The sequence below is a fragment of the Mycothermus thermophilus genome (assembly GCF_041956435.1).
Source record: "Mycothermus thermophilus strain CBS 625.91 unplaced genomic scaffold VTJ04scaffold_7, whole genome shotgun sequence".
NCBI lineage: Eukaryota > Fungi > Ascomycota > Sordariomycetes > Sordariales > Chaetomiaceae > Mycothermus > Mycothermus thermophilus.
The window spans coordinates 2272084-2283513 of record NW_027191433.1 but is presented as its reverse complement, the minus strand read 5'-3'; the positions used below and the strand labels follow the sequence as shown (position 1 = coordinate 2283513).

Here is an 11430-nt window from a genome sequence, read left to right as displayed (position 1 = left end):
AGGAAATACCTTGGTAAAATGGAAATCACAATACTGTTTTAATGCAGTCTACGTATGATAATAAGTCATCCGACGGCGAGAATCCACCGGTGAATAGATATGGAAGACAGCATCAACAACAATCATGACGGGTTAATATTATTAACACACTAGCTACATGATCCATGTCTGGACGAGACAACTCGTTACAGGAATGAAGGGTTATGCTTGATTCTGGGTTTGATGTCAAAACATATTTCACACTTCGCAACCGACGCGGAGGATATCTGTCACAGTCATGGTGCGAGATAGGTTCATCTGAACGCTGAATCCTGGACTGCGGCAGACAGCTGAGTTTGGCGGAGATTAATAATATCCTTCCGTACGACTTTGCAAAGCCATGTCGGAGGATCGAAATGAAGACCAAACGAGAGCCAGAACCTTCCCGATCAGCAGTTGAATTTCTCTGCCTGAATCATGCAGTGCCCCTAGCAGCTAATATAATCACTCCCCTGTGTCCGTGATGTCGGCATCCATATTGATGACTGGCTGCCTGTCTCACAATGCGCTCTGCCGACTTGTATCCCTCGTAGCTCACATCAAGCCAGTGTCCTGTGCTGTCCAGCACTCTCCGTGCGAGGTGTCTCTTTGCACCAGCCATGAGCTTCCTTCTACCTATCCCTCATCAACTGACGTTTCTTGGATTCCCAGAAAACCATGTCACACTCTCGGCCAAGCTCTACCGATCATCATTGCCTCGCCTTCTTGTGAAGTCTTGGTGAATCACCGGTAGCAGGACGCTTGGATGCTCCGTTGTTCTGCATCCCCTCTTGGCCAGGTTCTGTGGCAGCTTGTTGTGGTGCCACGCTGCGAAGATGTTCTTCCGATGTCACTTGGGCAGATACTGTCTGCGCATGTGGGTTCCGAGGGACCTGTGTCAGAGATTCCAAGGCATCCTGGATTGTCGAGATCTCCACCACTGTCTCATCCAAGTATTTCTGCTTTGCCGAGTTCCCCTGTATCAAATGGTCCACAGTCGCAAAGATCTGGCCGAAGGCTTGGAATGTCTGGCTCATTGACGCAGCATCATTGAGGTTCAGTCCCGCCATTACGGTAGGCACAGTCTGAGCCAATGTTGCTTTCATCTGGCGCAGGTCCTCATCCATCGCGTTGCTCAAACGGACACCAGCATTGCTCAGAATGTCTTTTACCTGCACGAGACCCTGAGTGATCTTCTCCAGAGTTTCCCGAGGAATCGAGACATAGCTTGATGCACCATTGTCCTTGTTAGCGATCTCTAGATGATCCGTTGGTTGTCCCGCATTAGGCGGTGAGCCCTGCTCGACTTGTTCGACATGCCGCATGGAGGACTGTTCGGGGACGGGTTCTGGCTTGATTTGCGGCGAGTCGTGCTCTGTTTGTTCATGTTGGTTCAAGGATTCATGGGGGATGGCTGGCTCCGGGTGAGGGGGCGTCTCTCTGGCATCTGCCTGCTTGGTTTGAGAGGGAGAGTGATTGAGAGTGGCCGGTCCCGAGGGACTGGGTGTGTCTCTTTCACCAGGCTGCTCGGATTGACAGGCCAGCCTCTCAGGACTGGGAGCTCCACTAACATGCGGTTGCTCAAATTGAGAGACGGGCTGTTGCAGGATGGCCGACTCCTCATGATTGGGCGTTGCTTTGTCATGTGGCCGCTCTAGGTGGGAGATGGACTCATCAGGAGTGGCGGTGGCTGGTTGAGTGGGTGTTGCGCGGCCCTCTGCGTTCTCAGTCTGACAGCTGTAATGTTCTGAAATAACTGAAGCTGAGTAATTGGGTGTCTCCCGGTCATCTGGCTGCTCGGGTTGAGACATGCTCGACCCCTGGGGAGTATCTGCGGCTGGAAGACTCGGTGTATCCCTGTCATCCAAATCCCCGGTATGAGTGGCACGATGTCCGGGAGTAGCTGGCTCTGGATGATCGGGCAATTCCCCATCACCAAGCTCCTCGGGTTGAGAAGCAGACTGTTCCGGAGTGGATGGTGCAGATTGCAGGGGCAACCTGTTCCGTACCCTTGGTGGCACGATGCTCCACGGTCGGGTTGTTTTTCCGGGCAGCGGTTCTCCCAGAGTATCGTGCCAGTTCTTCTCTCCTCCGGGAGCAGGACCCGCATAGCCATTATCAGGCTTTGTATTTCTTGCGGAGTCGGTCGCACCGTCTGGGTATTCTTTGAATAGTCCTTCATCTTGGCTGTTCGCCAGGCGTCCGAACCAAACGGCGCCCCCTCCCAAAAGCCGGACGGCCGGTGGCCTGGGACCAGCAAGAACCCTAGATCGGCATCATTGAGGAGGTCAACCAGTGGTTTAGGCATCTCGGGATCGTCCCAGTTGAGATACCGCGTTGCGAGAATGACTTCGGGTTTGTGGAAGAACGGGATATCCTTGCCTGTGGTGGCCAAAGCCCAAGTTTCATAGATGCCATCTTTCCGTTTCGGTAGTCACGCATCTCGACGCAAGCGTCTTTGACCTCCTTCCACCAAGTGTGGTTAGATGGTCTGCATGGTATCGACCGACCCAAATGATGTATGCCGATTTCAAGGGCGTCGACGTCTGTGACGTCGGGATCGTGTATGCGGTACCAGATAACAAGAAACCGGAGAGCTTTCACCCAATGTACGCATCTGTGGTCAAACTCACGCAGGACCGTCAAAGCCTGGGTCAGGGTCATCACCGACCCTTCGTAATTGACTGGATGCTGACCATCTCGGTCGGGCGGTATGGGCGGTGCTGGCGACCCGACAGTAGCAGCGTGGCTCGACATCCTGAATGTATGTACCTTGCCTAGCGTCGACAGTGAGTGCTTGGGCATGAAGATGAACAATGGGAATGATACAGTGTAGAGTGGAAATAGGAAAGGGGACATACTTACGATAAGCGATGCTACCAGGATGGAACTTGAGGTACTGTGTCTTCGCAGAAGCTGGGTAAGTGGTCATGAGCCACAAAGCCAACAAGACGGGTTCTTGACTTTGGAACAGCCCAGTTGAGCAAGGGCAATGTCCCGGCCCTCTACATCCCAGACCATTAGATCCATGTGTCGAGAGGAGGAGAGGATCCAGTGGAGCGCTGTAGCCCATAGGGAGCATCTTTCTGTCAGGTCGTCGAGGAAAAAGGTTGCTTCTTCTATGGTTGTGATGGATCCTTCGCTGGCATCAGAGGGGATTTCGGGATCATCCCTCAGGCCCTCCCAGGGAGGATGATGTTAATATTGACGACCTGCCACCTGAATCCGCGCAGGATGGTCCAGGGTTTACTGTTATCGAGTCCAGGAGATGCTCCGAAGTGGCGGCCATGGGGCAAGATGAATTGCAATGGGCTGTTCGTAGGCTGACCTAAATTGTGAGCGCGAGTCTAAGGGAACAGAATTCAAGGTCAACTGGCTTCCGGAAATCTCCATACATGTACCTTGGACTAAACAATATGATACAAGGAACTTCCACTTCCAAACCATTTCATTGGAAGTGAAAGTAGTAATTGAGCATATGAGTGCTCTTCTGGATGATATTGGCATTAAGAAATCCGCTCAGTAATTGAAGGGTTCTCTGGGAAATATGAATGACCCCCGATGAGGGACGTTTAACAAAGAAAATCTGGCAACTTAACACCGAGGAGGCGTTGAGCAATGTTGATATCCTAGTCATCAAAATCCTGTCTTCTGCGGTCCTCAGGGCGGGTATCATGGCTGAACTGGTTGCTAGCCAAATATATAAGCAGCCGTTTCCGAAGAGGGCTGGTACATACGGCCATACCCACAAGAAAGCACGGGATCCCGTCCGCTCTCCCCTAGTTAAGCTTGTGAGGGCCCGAGTAGTAGTTGGGTCGGTGACGACCAGCGAATGCCGGGTGCTGTATGTTTTTTGTTCGCTTTTTGGCTTGTTCTCGATCGAGCACATCATGGCGTTGCTGCCAGAAATGAGAATCAGGTGGGTGTCTCCGTTTGACAAAGACATTGTCGCGAACGACTTGGCCAGAAAAAAAAGAAAAAAAGAAGAAATGAAAAATATTAAAAAAGAAGAAAAGAAAAGAAAAGAAATAAAAGTTAAAGTAAAAGTAAAAATAAAAATAAAAGTAAAAGTAAAAAAACTAAAATATAAAGCATAAAACATAAAAATAAAAAAATAACAAAGAAAACCCCCAAAAATTCCAATGACGAACGCCAGGGCCAAGTTTGTTGGCCCCAGGGGACAGTGAGCTGCGGATGTGATGATGTGTGGGAGGCTTGGCATGCTGCCGATGCGGGGCATTTGTGGTGGGGTGCCTCGCCGCTGCTCAAGGACGAACTGCCCCGCGACATCCCTCCTGAAATCCCAAAGCTCAACAAGTTGCACCTCCAAGCTTCTCACCACCATACCACTGAGCCAATTTGGCGCGAAACAATCCGTTAATAACTTTTTTTATCCAATTCCTTATTTACCCAGTTTTGGATTTTGGCTATCGTCTACCCCGGCGACGGCTCCTTGTTTGGATCTTATCCCACCATCACATCCCATCTCCTGACCTGAGCTGTCGCAATGGACGTGGGAGGCCGCACTGACGACGATCTCTTCGCCGATGAGATTGAGCCGATAGACGAGTCCGACGCCTACGCCGCGGGCCCAGTCCCAATCCCCGATGTCCCCGCGCCTCCACCGGCCGAACCACCGGCCCCGACCGCACCGGCGCCCGCCGCACCACCTCCGGCTGCCGCACCACGGGGCGGGCTCGCGCAATCCCGCCATGCCGCCCCTCGCCAGGAGAAAGTGAACAGGCCGGACAAACCTCCGCGCTCCAAAAAGCCCAAACCCGCCTCCGCGCCCGGCAGCGGCTCCCAACCCTCCACCCCCGAGTCCGGAACTGCATCCGGCGCCCAGTCCGCTCCCGCCGCCTCCCGCAGCAACAACCACCACCCCAAACCAACCACCACCCCCGATCCCAATGCCACCACCTCCACCACCACCACCAACAACAACAGCAAATCCACCACCCCACCACCCAGCAGCAACACCGCCTCCGTCAACTCCCCCTCGCGCATCAACTCGGGCGCCAACCCGCGGCAAAAACTCACCGACGCCGAACTCGAAGAGCGCATGCAAAAAATGCGCCTCATCAACGCCGAAAAAACCCGCCGCTTCGAGCAGGCGCGGCGCGACGAGTCCGAGCACGCGGCGGCGCTCGCGCGCGGGGAGGAAGAAGCCCGCCGGCGCCGCGCCGAGGAGGCCGCGCGCCGGAAAGCTGCCGACGAGGCGCGCAAGAAGCTCGAGGAGGAGCGGGAGAAGAATCGAGAGCGTAAGTTGAAAGCGATGGCGCTCAAGGAGGGAGGTGGGTGGGATGCGGGGAAGGAGGCGTTTGGTGATGAAGGGCCGAGGGGGTTCAGGAGTGCGCATGGCGGGGTTAGAGGCGCAAAAGGAGGGTCAGGGATGGCGGGGAGCAGGTTTGCGGAGGAGGCGGATCAGGGTGGGGAGATGGATGGGTTTGGGTTGCGGGGACGGGGAGGAGGGAGGGGGAGGGGTGGTGGTGGTGCGAGGGGAGGACGCGGTGGTGGGGGGAGGTTGTTTAATGATCGCGACGGTGGCGAGCAGCAGCGTGGCGCGGGACAGCAAGAGGAGCAGCGGAAGGCGGCGCAGAAGGCGCCGGATCTCAAGGCCGAGGAGGATTTCCCTGCGCTGCCGTCCGCGGCTGGGGCGCCGAAGAAGGCGGAACCCGTGAAATGGGTGGCCAAGTCGGCGACGACGGAACTGCCTGCTCAAGAGCCGGTGGGGAAGTGGGATGAGGAGGTGACTGCGGCCCTCGAGGCGGATCAAAAAGCGTGATGGGCGGTATGGTGATGATGACACGACGGCTTGGGTGGGCATGAATGACGGATGGTCTCGCGAAAAAGTTTGACACCGTGGAAGAGCCAGCGTCATGCCATGGTCTTCCTGCTAGAATTGACGGTTTGAATAATGATTGACGAGGAGCGGTTGGAAAACAGGATACCAATTATAAGAAGGACATCTCATTACCAGTATGATATGAACAAATACAGTACCAATTCCTCTCGCAATTGGACCAGAACCGGACGTCACCCAACGCCAAACGCCATCCCTGTGCAATGCCCTACCTCGACTTGCAAAACTACCACCCCCTCCTCGGTCCCCTCGGCCGGAACCCACCGCTCCTTGACCCCCTCCCTCCCTTCCATCCGTCGCCATAACCACCACTTGGTCCACCAGGCCCATCATCATCCACCGGCATCGGCGGCCTTGGCCGACCGCGCATCTCCTTGGGAAACGCGTCGTACGCCTTACGCATCTGCGCGAATCCCAGGTGCATCTTTCCAAAGAAATGATCCGCCAGGCGGCGATCGTTGTCCAAACGACTCAGGTACGCGCCGCACACGTCGCAGACCTGGAGTTTCTGGTGTCCCGAGGGGCCGGACGTTTCCGACAGGGCTTTCAGCTCGCGCTCGCGCTCCGCCTTGGCCGCCTGCGCCTGGCGCACCTTGTAGTACTCGTCGTAGGCGCGCAGCACGTCGCCCGTTTCGGCGAGGATCTCGACCTCGAGCAGGCCGTTGGCGATGGTGGAGCCGAGGTCCGAGATGGCTTTGAGGAGGGCGTTGGTCTGGCGGACCTCGTCGGGGGTTTTTTCCAAGCGGCGCTGGAGGGTTTCGATGTTGCGGTTGCAGGCTTCGATTCGGCTTTGCAGGTCGCGCATGTAGTCGTACTCGAAGCCGAGCTTTTTCTTTTCGGACTCGGAGAGGGCTTCGTACTCGGCCTTGAGGGCTTCGGAGTGGATGCGCGGGCAGACGCCCAGGTCGGCTTTGGTGTTGGTGAAGAGGTCGTGCGGGCAGGTGCCGACGATGTAGGAGCGACAGACTTTGGGGTCGGTGAGGGGCACTTGGGCGGTGCGCGAGGCCATGCCGCCGCCCATGAGCTGCTCTGGGGAGGAGGGTTAGCATGTGATTGAGGATGGAGGTGTTGATGGTGGTGTAGTTAGCTTACCTAGCAGTTTTCGTTGTTCGGCCGCCATGGTGAGAGTATAGAGTTGAGGGAGTTAGAGCGGGTTGGAAAGGGAAGCAAAAATGGGGTGTTGGCTGGGGCTGCTGGGGTTGACCAGAGAAGAGAGATGGAAGTGCAGTGATTGAATGATGGAAGTTGATGAAAGCCAAAAAGTTGGCGGCTGCTGTCTGCTTCCAATCTGCAAGGCTGAAAGTGCCCGCTGCAACCCCAGACGCGGCAGAAAATAAGTGGGTCCACCACTACCCCTGTCACTCGTCACTCCAGGCCACAGTGCCAGGTTGCTCAGTGCCAAGACCAGAGATCCATCTTCATCCAGTTCCATTCTTGGGACTGCAACTTCAACTTCAACTCCCAATCTCCCATCCCAAACCTCACACCATCTCTCCTTTGCTCTCGCGGTCCCATGCGCCCAATGGCCTGGCCGCGGTGACAGAGCAAGATGCGCCAATTTCTTTCTCTCCTTGCTCGTCTGTCGTTTCTTTCCTTGTTTCTTTCCTTTCCCCTTGCCGCGTCTGCCGCCGACTACCACGAGCAGCTCAACCTCCGTCCTCTACCCCAATCCGCCCTCCTCGCCAGCTTCAACTTCCGCTCCAACACCACCGTCTCCGAGTTTGAGAAGGGAAACTTCCGCTTCTTCCCCCGTTCCCTGGGCCAAATCCTGCAACATGCTGGCACGCGAGAGTTGCATCTGAGGTTCAGCTCGGGCCGTTGGGACGCTGAAACATGGGGTGCGCGGCCCTGGAACGGCGCCCGTGAGGGCGGCACTGGCGTTGAGCTGTGGGCTTGGCTGGAGGCGGATACGGATGAAGAGTAGGTTTGGACTGTCGTCTTCGCTGTCGTGACTTTCCCCAGCTGACTTTCGCAGGGCCAACCGCAAGTGGCTGATCCTCACCAACGCCCTCTCCGGCCTCTTTTGCGCCTCGCTCAACTTCATCGACAGCACCCGTACTACGCGTCCTGTCATGTCGTTCCAACCCGAAGGCGACCATTCTTCGCTCTCCAACACACATCTGCTCTACGGCACTCTGCCCCATGAGGTCGTGTGTACCGAGAACTTGACGCCTTTTCTCAAACTGCTGCCGTGCAAGGGGAAGGCTGGTATTGCGTCATTGTTGGATGGTCACAAGCTGTTCGACTCGTCGTGGCAGAGTATGGCTATCGACATCCGCCCGCTCTGCCCCCGTCGCGGCGAGTGCGTGCTGCAGATCGAGCAGACTATCGATATGGTCCTCGATATTGACCGCGCTAAACGGCCAAGGAGTATGTGTTCTGTATTATTTTCCGACTGGATGTCTTTGCGCTAACTCAGCCAGATAACCCCATTCCGAGACCTCCTCCAGCTGACCAGCTCCCGTGCGATACGTCCAAGCCTTACCACTCCCACGACACATGTTTCCCCCTGGATTACACAAAGAATCAGGACTGGACTATGTCCCAGATCTTTGGCCGTCCAATGAAGGGTGTCTGCCCCCTGACGGATCCCAAAATCTCTCCGGTCTGCATTCAAATCCCACACTCTCGCCCCGTTTACACTTCGGAGGGGGTCAAAGAGATCAAGAACCCCGATCGCATCTCTCGCTGTTTCCAGCCCGAACCGACCAAGGACTTCGATATGGCGCTCTCCGCTCCAGCCGATCCCAGCGATCCCGAGATCCTCGCTCCGGACAAACCCCTCCTCTATGCTGAGCGCAGCTTCATGGGTTACGGCCAGGAGCGCGGAGGAGTGCAAACCATCTTGCGCAACCCGAGCCCTTTTGATGAGGTCGAGTTTATCTACATGGAGACCCTACCTTGGTTCATGCGCATCTACCTGCACACCATGGAGACTCGCATCGCGGGTCAATCACGCCCCGACAAATCGCTCGTCCGCCAGGTCTACTATCGTCCGGCTGTTGACCGTGCACGCGGCACCCAGCTCGAGGTCCGCATGCGCATCCCCCCGGCGTCGACTGTTCTCCTGACCTACGACTTTGAGAAATCCATCCTGCGATACACCGAGTATCCCCCGGACGCCAACCGCGGGTTTGACGTCCCTGCGGCGGTCATCACCATCCTTGACTCACCCAAAACCGGTTCGAAAGCTGCTGCCGATAAGGGGGCCGGGCGTCGGACGGCGGCTTACACCCTGCGCACGACGACGCTGCTGTGCAGCTTGCCCACTCCCGACTTTAGCATGCCTTACAACGTGATTATCTTTACGTCGACGGCGATCGCCCTGGCGTTTGGTGGTATCTTTAATATGTTGGTGCGGCGGTTTGTGGCGGCTGACGAGGGGCCCGAGCCGGGGTTGAAGGTGTTGATTGCGAAGTTGAAAAGCCGGGTGCAGGTTTTGAAGAAGAGGTGACGGGGAGGGGGTTGTTTGATGAGAGCAAGGTGGGGTGTGTTTAGAGGTTTTTTGTGTTCAATATATGAAGAAATATTTGTATGCGCTGTGCCTGTTCACCCGCTTGATTTGATCCAGGCTTCCGCCGTACTGCTTAGGAGAGCCGCTCCAAGAGTGACCACCGAAAGTGATAGATACCTCGACCGACGGCCAGAGCATTGGCCGTGCTTCTCCATGCTCGACGGATGACGTCTGCATCTTGTTTCAAGCATGACGATAGTTCTCTAACAAACGAGGTTGAACGAGGTAGGATGTATTTCAAGCATCTAGCTAGGTGGGTCATTACACTCGACCAGTCCCGCAAGTATACCTACGTTTTTGGTCTTCAACCTCACTTCAAGCCTTGACCGCGAAAATTTTGAACGACCCAACCCACTCGTTCAGATCCGTCCGCGCCATGAGCGAGTCGCTCGACACCTTGAGCGCCTCGGCGAACGTCTGAGGGGCCGCTGGGCCGCTGCAGCAGCCCCCGGAGCTAGTGCTGGGTTTCGGCGCTTCTGCTGCCTTGGGGGCACAGCACCCGCCGGTCGCCGGGGGATCGGCGGGCTTGGGAGCGCAGCATAAGGTCTTTTTGGGCTGGGCGGGAGGAGCGCAGCAGCCACTGCTGGCCTCTTTGGGTGCCTCGGAGGAGGTCTTGGGAGCGCAGCAGGAGGCAGTTTCAGGCTGGGTGGGAGAAGCGCAGCATCCGGAGGTGGCCGGGGGTTCGGCGGGCTTCGGACCGCAGCAACCGCCGGCGATGGGTTTCTCAGTCTTGACCGGCCCGCAACACCCGCCAGCCGGCGCAGCGGCGTCGGTTGCCGGACCGCAGCAGAGGCCGCGCTTCTCGCCGTTCTCGTCGATTTCGAGGTAGACGTTGAGGTCGGCGTTGGTGTCGATGATCATGACGTCTGTTTTGTGAGTCAGTTTCTGCGCCTGTTCCGTACACTTATCCCCCCTGCGATCGCAAGGTAGGAGGACAGAAGGCCCGGTCAAACCCACCCTTGAACCCCGCCTCTCCCAACCACTGCTCATACTCCGCCACCGTGCTCGCGCCGGCCACGCACCCTACGTACAATCCAACATCCCTCCGCAGCTCGTCCGACAGCGGCTTCTTGGCCAGGATATCGCTGACGGCGACGCGGCCGCCAGGTTTCAGCAGGCGCGCCATCTCGCGGAAGACGGCGGGCTTGTCGGGCGCCGGGACCAGGTTGATGACGCAGTTGGAGATGATGCAGTCTGCGGTTGATTCGGGGAGGGGGATGGAGGTGATGTTGGCCTTGATGAAGTCGATGTGGGAGGTGGACACGGAAGGGGGTTGGGAGGCTTTGATTTGGTTGGCACGGGCGAGCATGTCCTGGTTTGTTTGTGAGACTTTCTTTCTCTTTCGAGGAAGCGGGGGGTAGTGCTGAGAAGAGGGAGGGGGATTTACATCGTTCATGTCAACACCGATAGCACGTCCGGTGACCCCAACCTTCTTTGCAGCGAGGAAGACGTCAAAACCGGCGCCGCTTCCCAGGTCGATGACGGTCTCGCCTTCTTTGAGGCTGGCGATGGCGAGGGGGTTGCCGCAGCTCAGGCCGAGGTTGGCATCCTTGGGGATGGCGGCCAGCTCCTCAGCTGTGTAGCCGAAGGATTTGGCGACGGCCTCGCCATATTTGACGCTGGAAATTTTGGAAGCGTCGGTGTAGTGCTGGCGCACTTGTTCGTAGATGGTGGTGGTGTCCATGTTGGCTTGTGGTCCTGTGAAGAATGGAGCGATCGTTGGTGAGATGGAGGATGAGAGGAGGTAAGCCGATGTGCAAATTGGTCGTTGTTGTTGTTAGTGAGGATATGTTTGTCACTCTGCTGGAGATTAAGACGTCTTTTATCTTGTCTTTTCATATATCAACTATCTTCTGTCTGATTCCGTTGATCCAGCGATATCTTGGTCATCGTCGTGAGTTGTCACTGAATACTTGCCTAATCGGGACATTTAGATGCTCTCCGATCCACCGGCTCCACCACGAACAGCCGCGCGCTAGCCCGATATGGAAATGATTCGGTATGTCACCAATTCTTTGCCTTTCTTGCCACTCTT

The 11430-nt window shown here is 56.3% G+C and overlaps 5 protein-coding genes across 5 annotated transcripts; 2 read left to right on the top strand and 3 right to left on the bottom strand.

Moving 5' to 3' along the window:
* Positions 1–728: 728 nt before the first annotated feature.
* On the bottom strand, positions 729–1343 carry VTJ04DRAFT_10388 (uncharacterized protein; the record flags this gene model as incomplete). Its single annotated transcript, XM_069358121.1, has 1 exon — positions 729–1343. One exon carries the CDS (start codon positions 1341–1343, stop codon positions 729–731), a length of 615 nt encoding a protein of 204 aa, XP_069215122.1.
* Positions 1344–4525: 3182 nt separating this feature from the next.
* On the top strand, positions 4526–5803 carry VTJ04DRAFT_10387 (uncharacterized protein; the record flags this gene model as incomplete). Its single annotated transcript, XM_069358120.1, has 1 exon — positions 4526–5803. One exon carries the CDS (start codon positions 4526–4528, stop codon positions 5801–5803), a length of 1278 nt encoding a protein of 425 aa, XP_069215121.1.
* Positions 5804–6107: 304 nt separating this feature from the next.
* Positions 6108–7001, bottom strand: VTJ04DRAFT_10386 (uncharacterized protein; the record flags this gene model as incomplete). Its single annotated transcript, XM_069358119.1, has 2 exons — positions 6108–6910; positions 6974–7001. 2 exons carry the CDS (start codon positions 6999–7001, stop codon positions 6108–6110), a joined length of 831 nt encoding a protein of 276 aa, XP_069215120.1.
* A 429-nt stretch (positions 7002–7430) lies between these two features.
* On the top strand, positions 7431–9335 carry VTJ04DRAFT_10385 (uncharacterized protein; the record flags this gene model as incomplete). The annotated part of the gene is made up of 3 exons (XM_069358118.1): positions 7431–7801; positions 7857–8251; positions 8305–9335. The coding sequence occupies 3 exons, from the start codon at positions 7431–7433 to the stop codon at positions 9333–9335; spliced, it is 1797 nt and encodes a 598-aa protein (XP_069215119.1).
* Positions 9336–9710: 375 nt separating this feature from the next.
* On the bottom strand, positions 9711–11079 carry VTJ04DRAFT_10384 (uncharacterized protein; the record flags this gene model as incomplete). The annotated part of the gene is made up of 3 exons (XM_069358117.1): positions 9711–10261; positions 10353–10707; positions 10783–11079. 3 exons carry the CDS (start codon positions 11077–11079, stop codon positions 9711–9713), a joined length of 1203 nt encoding a protein of 400 aa, XP_069215118.1.
* Between the last annotated feature and the right edge of the window lie 351 nt (positions 11080–11430).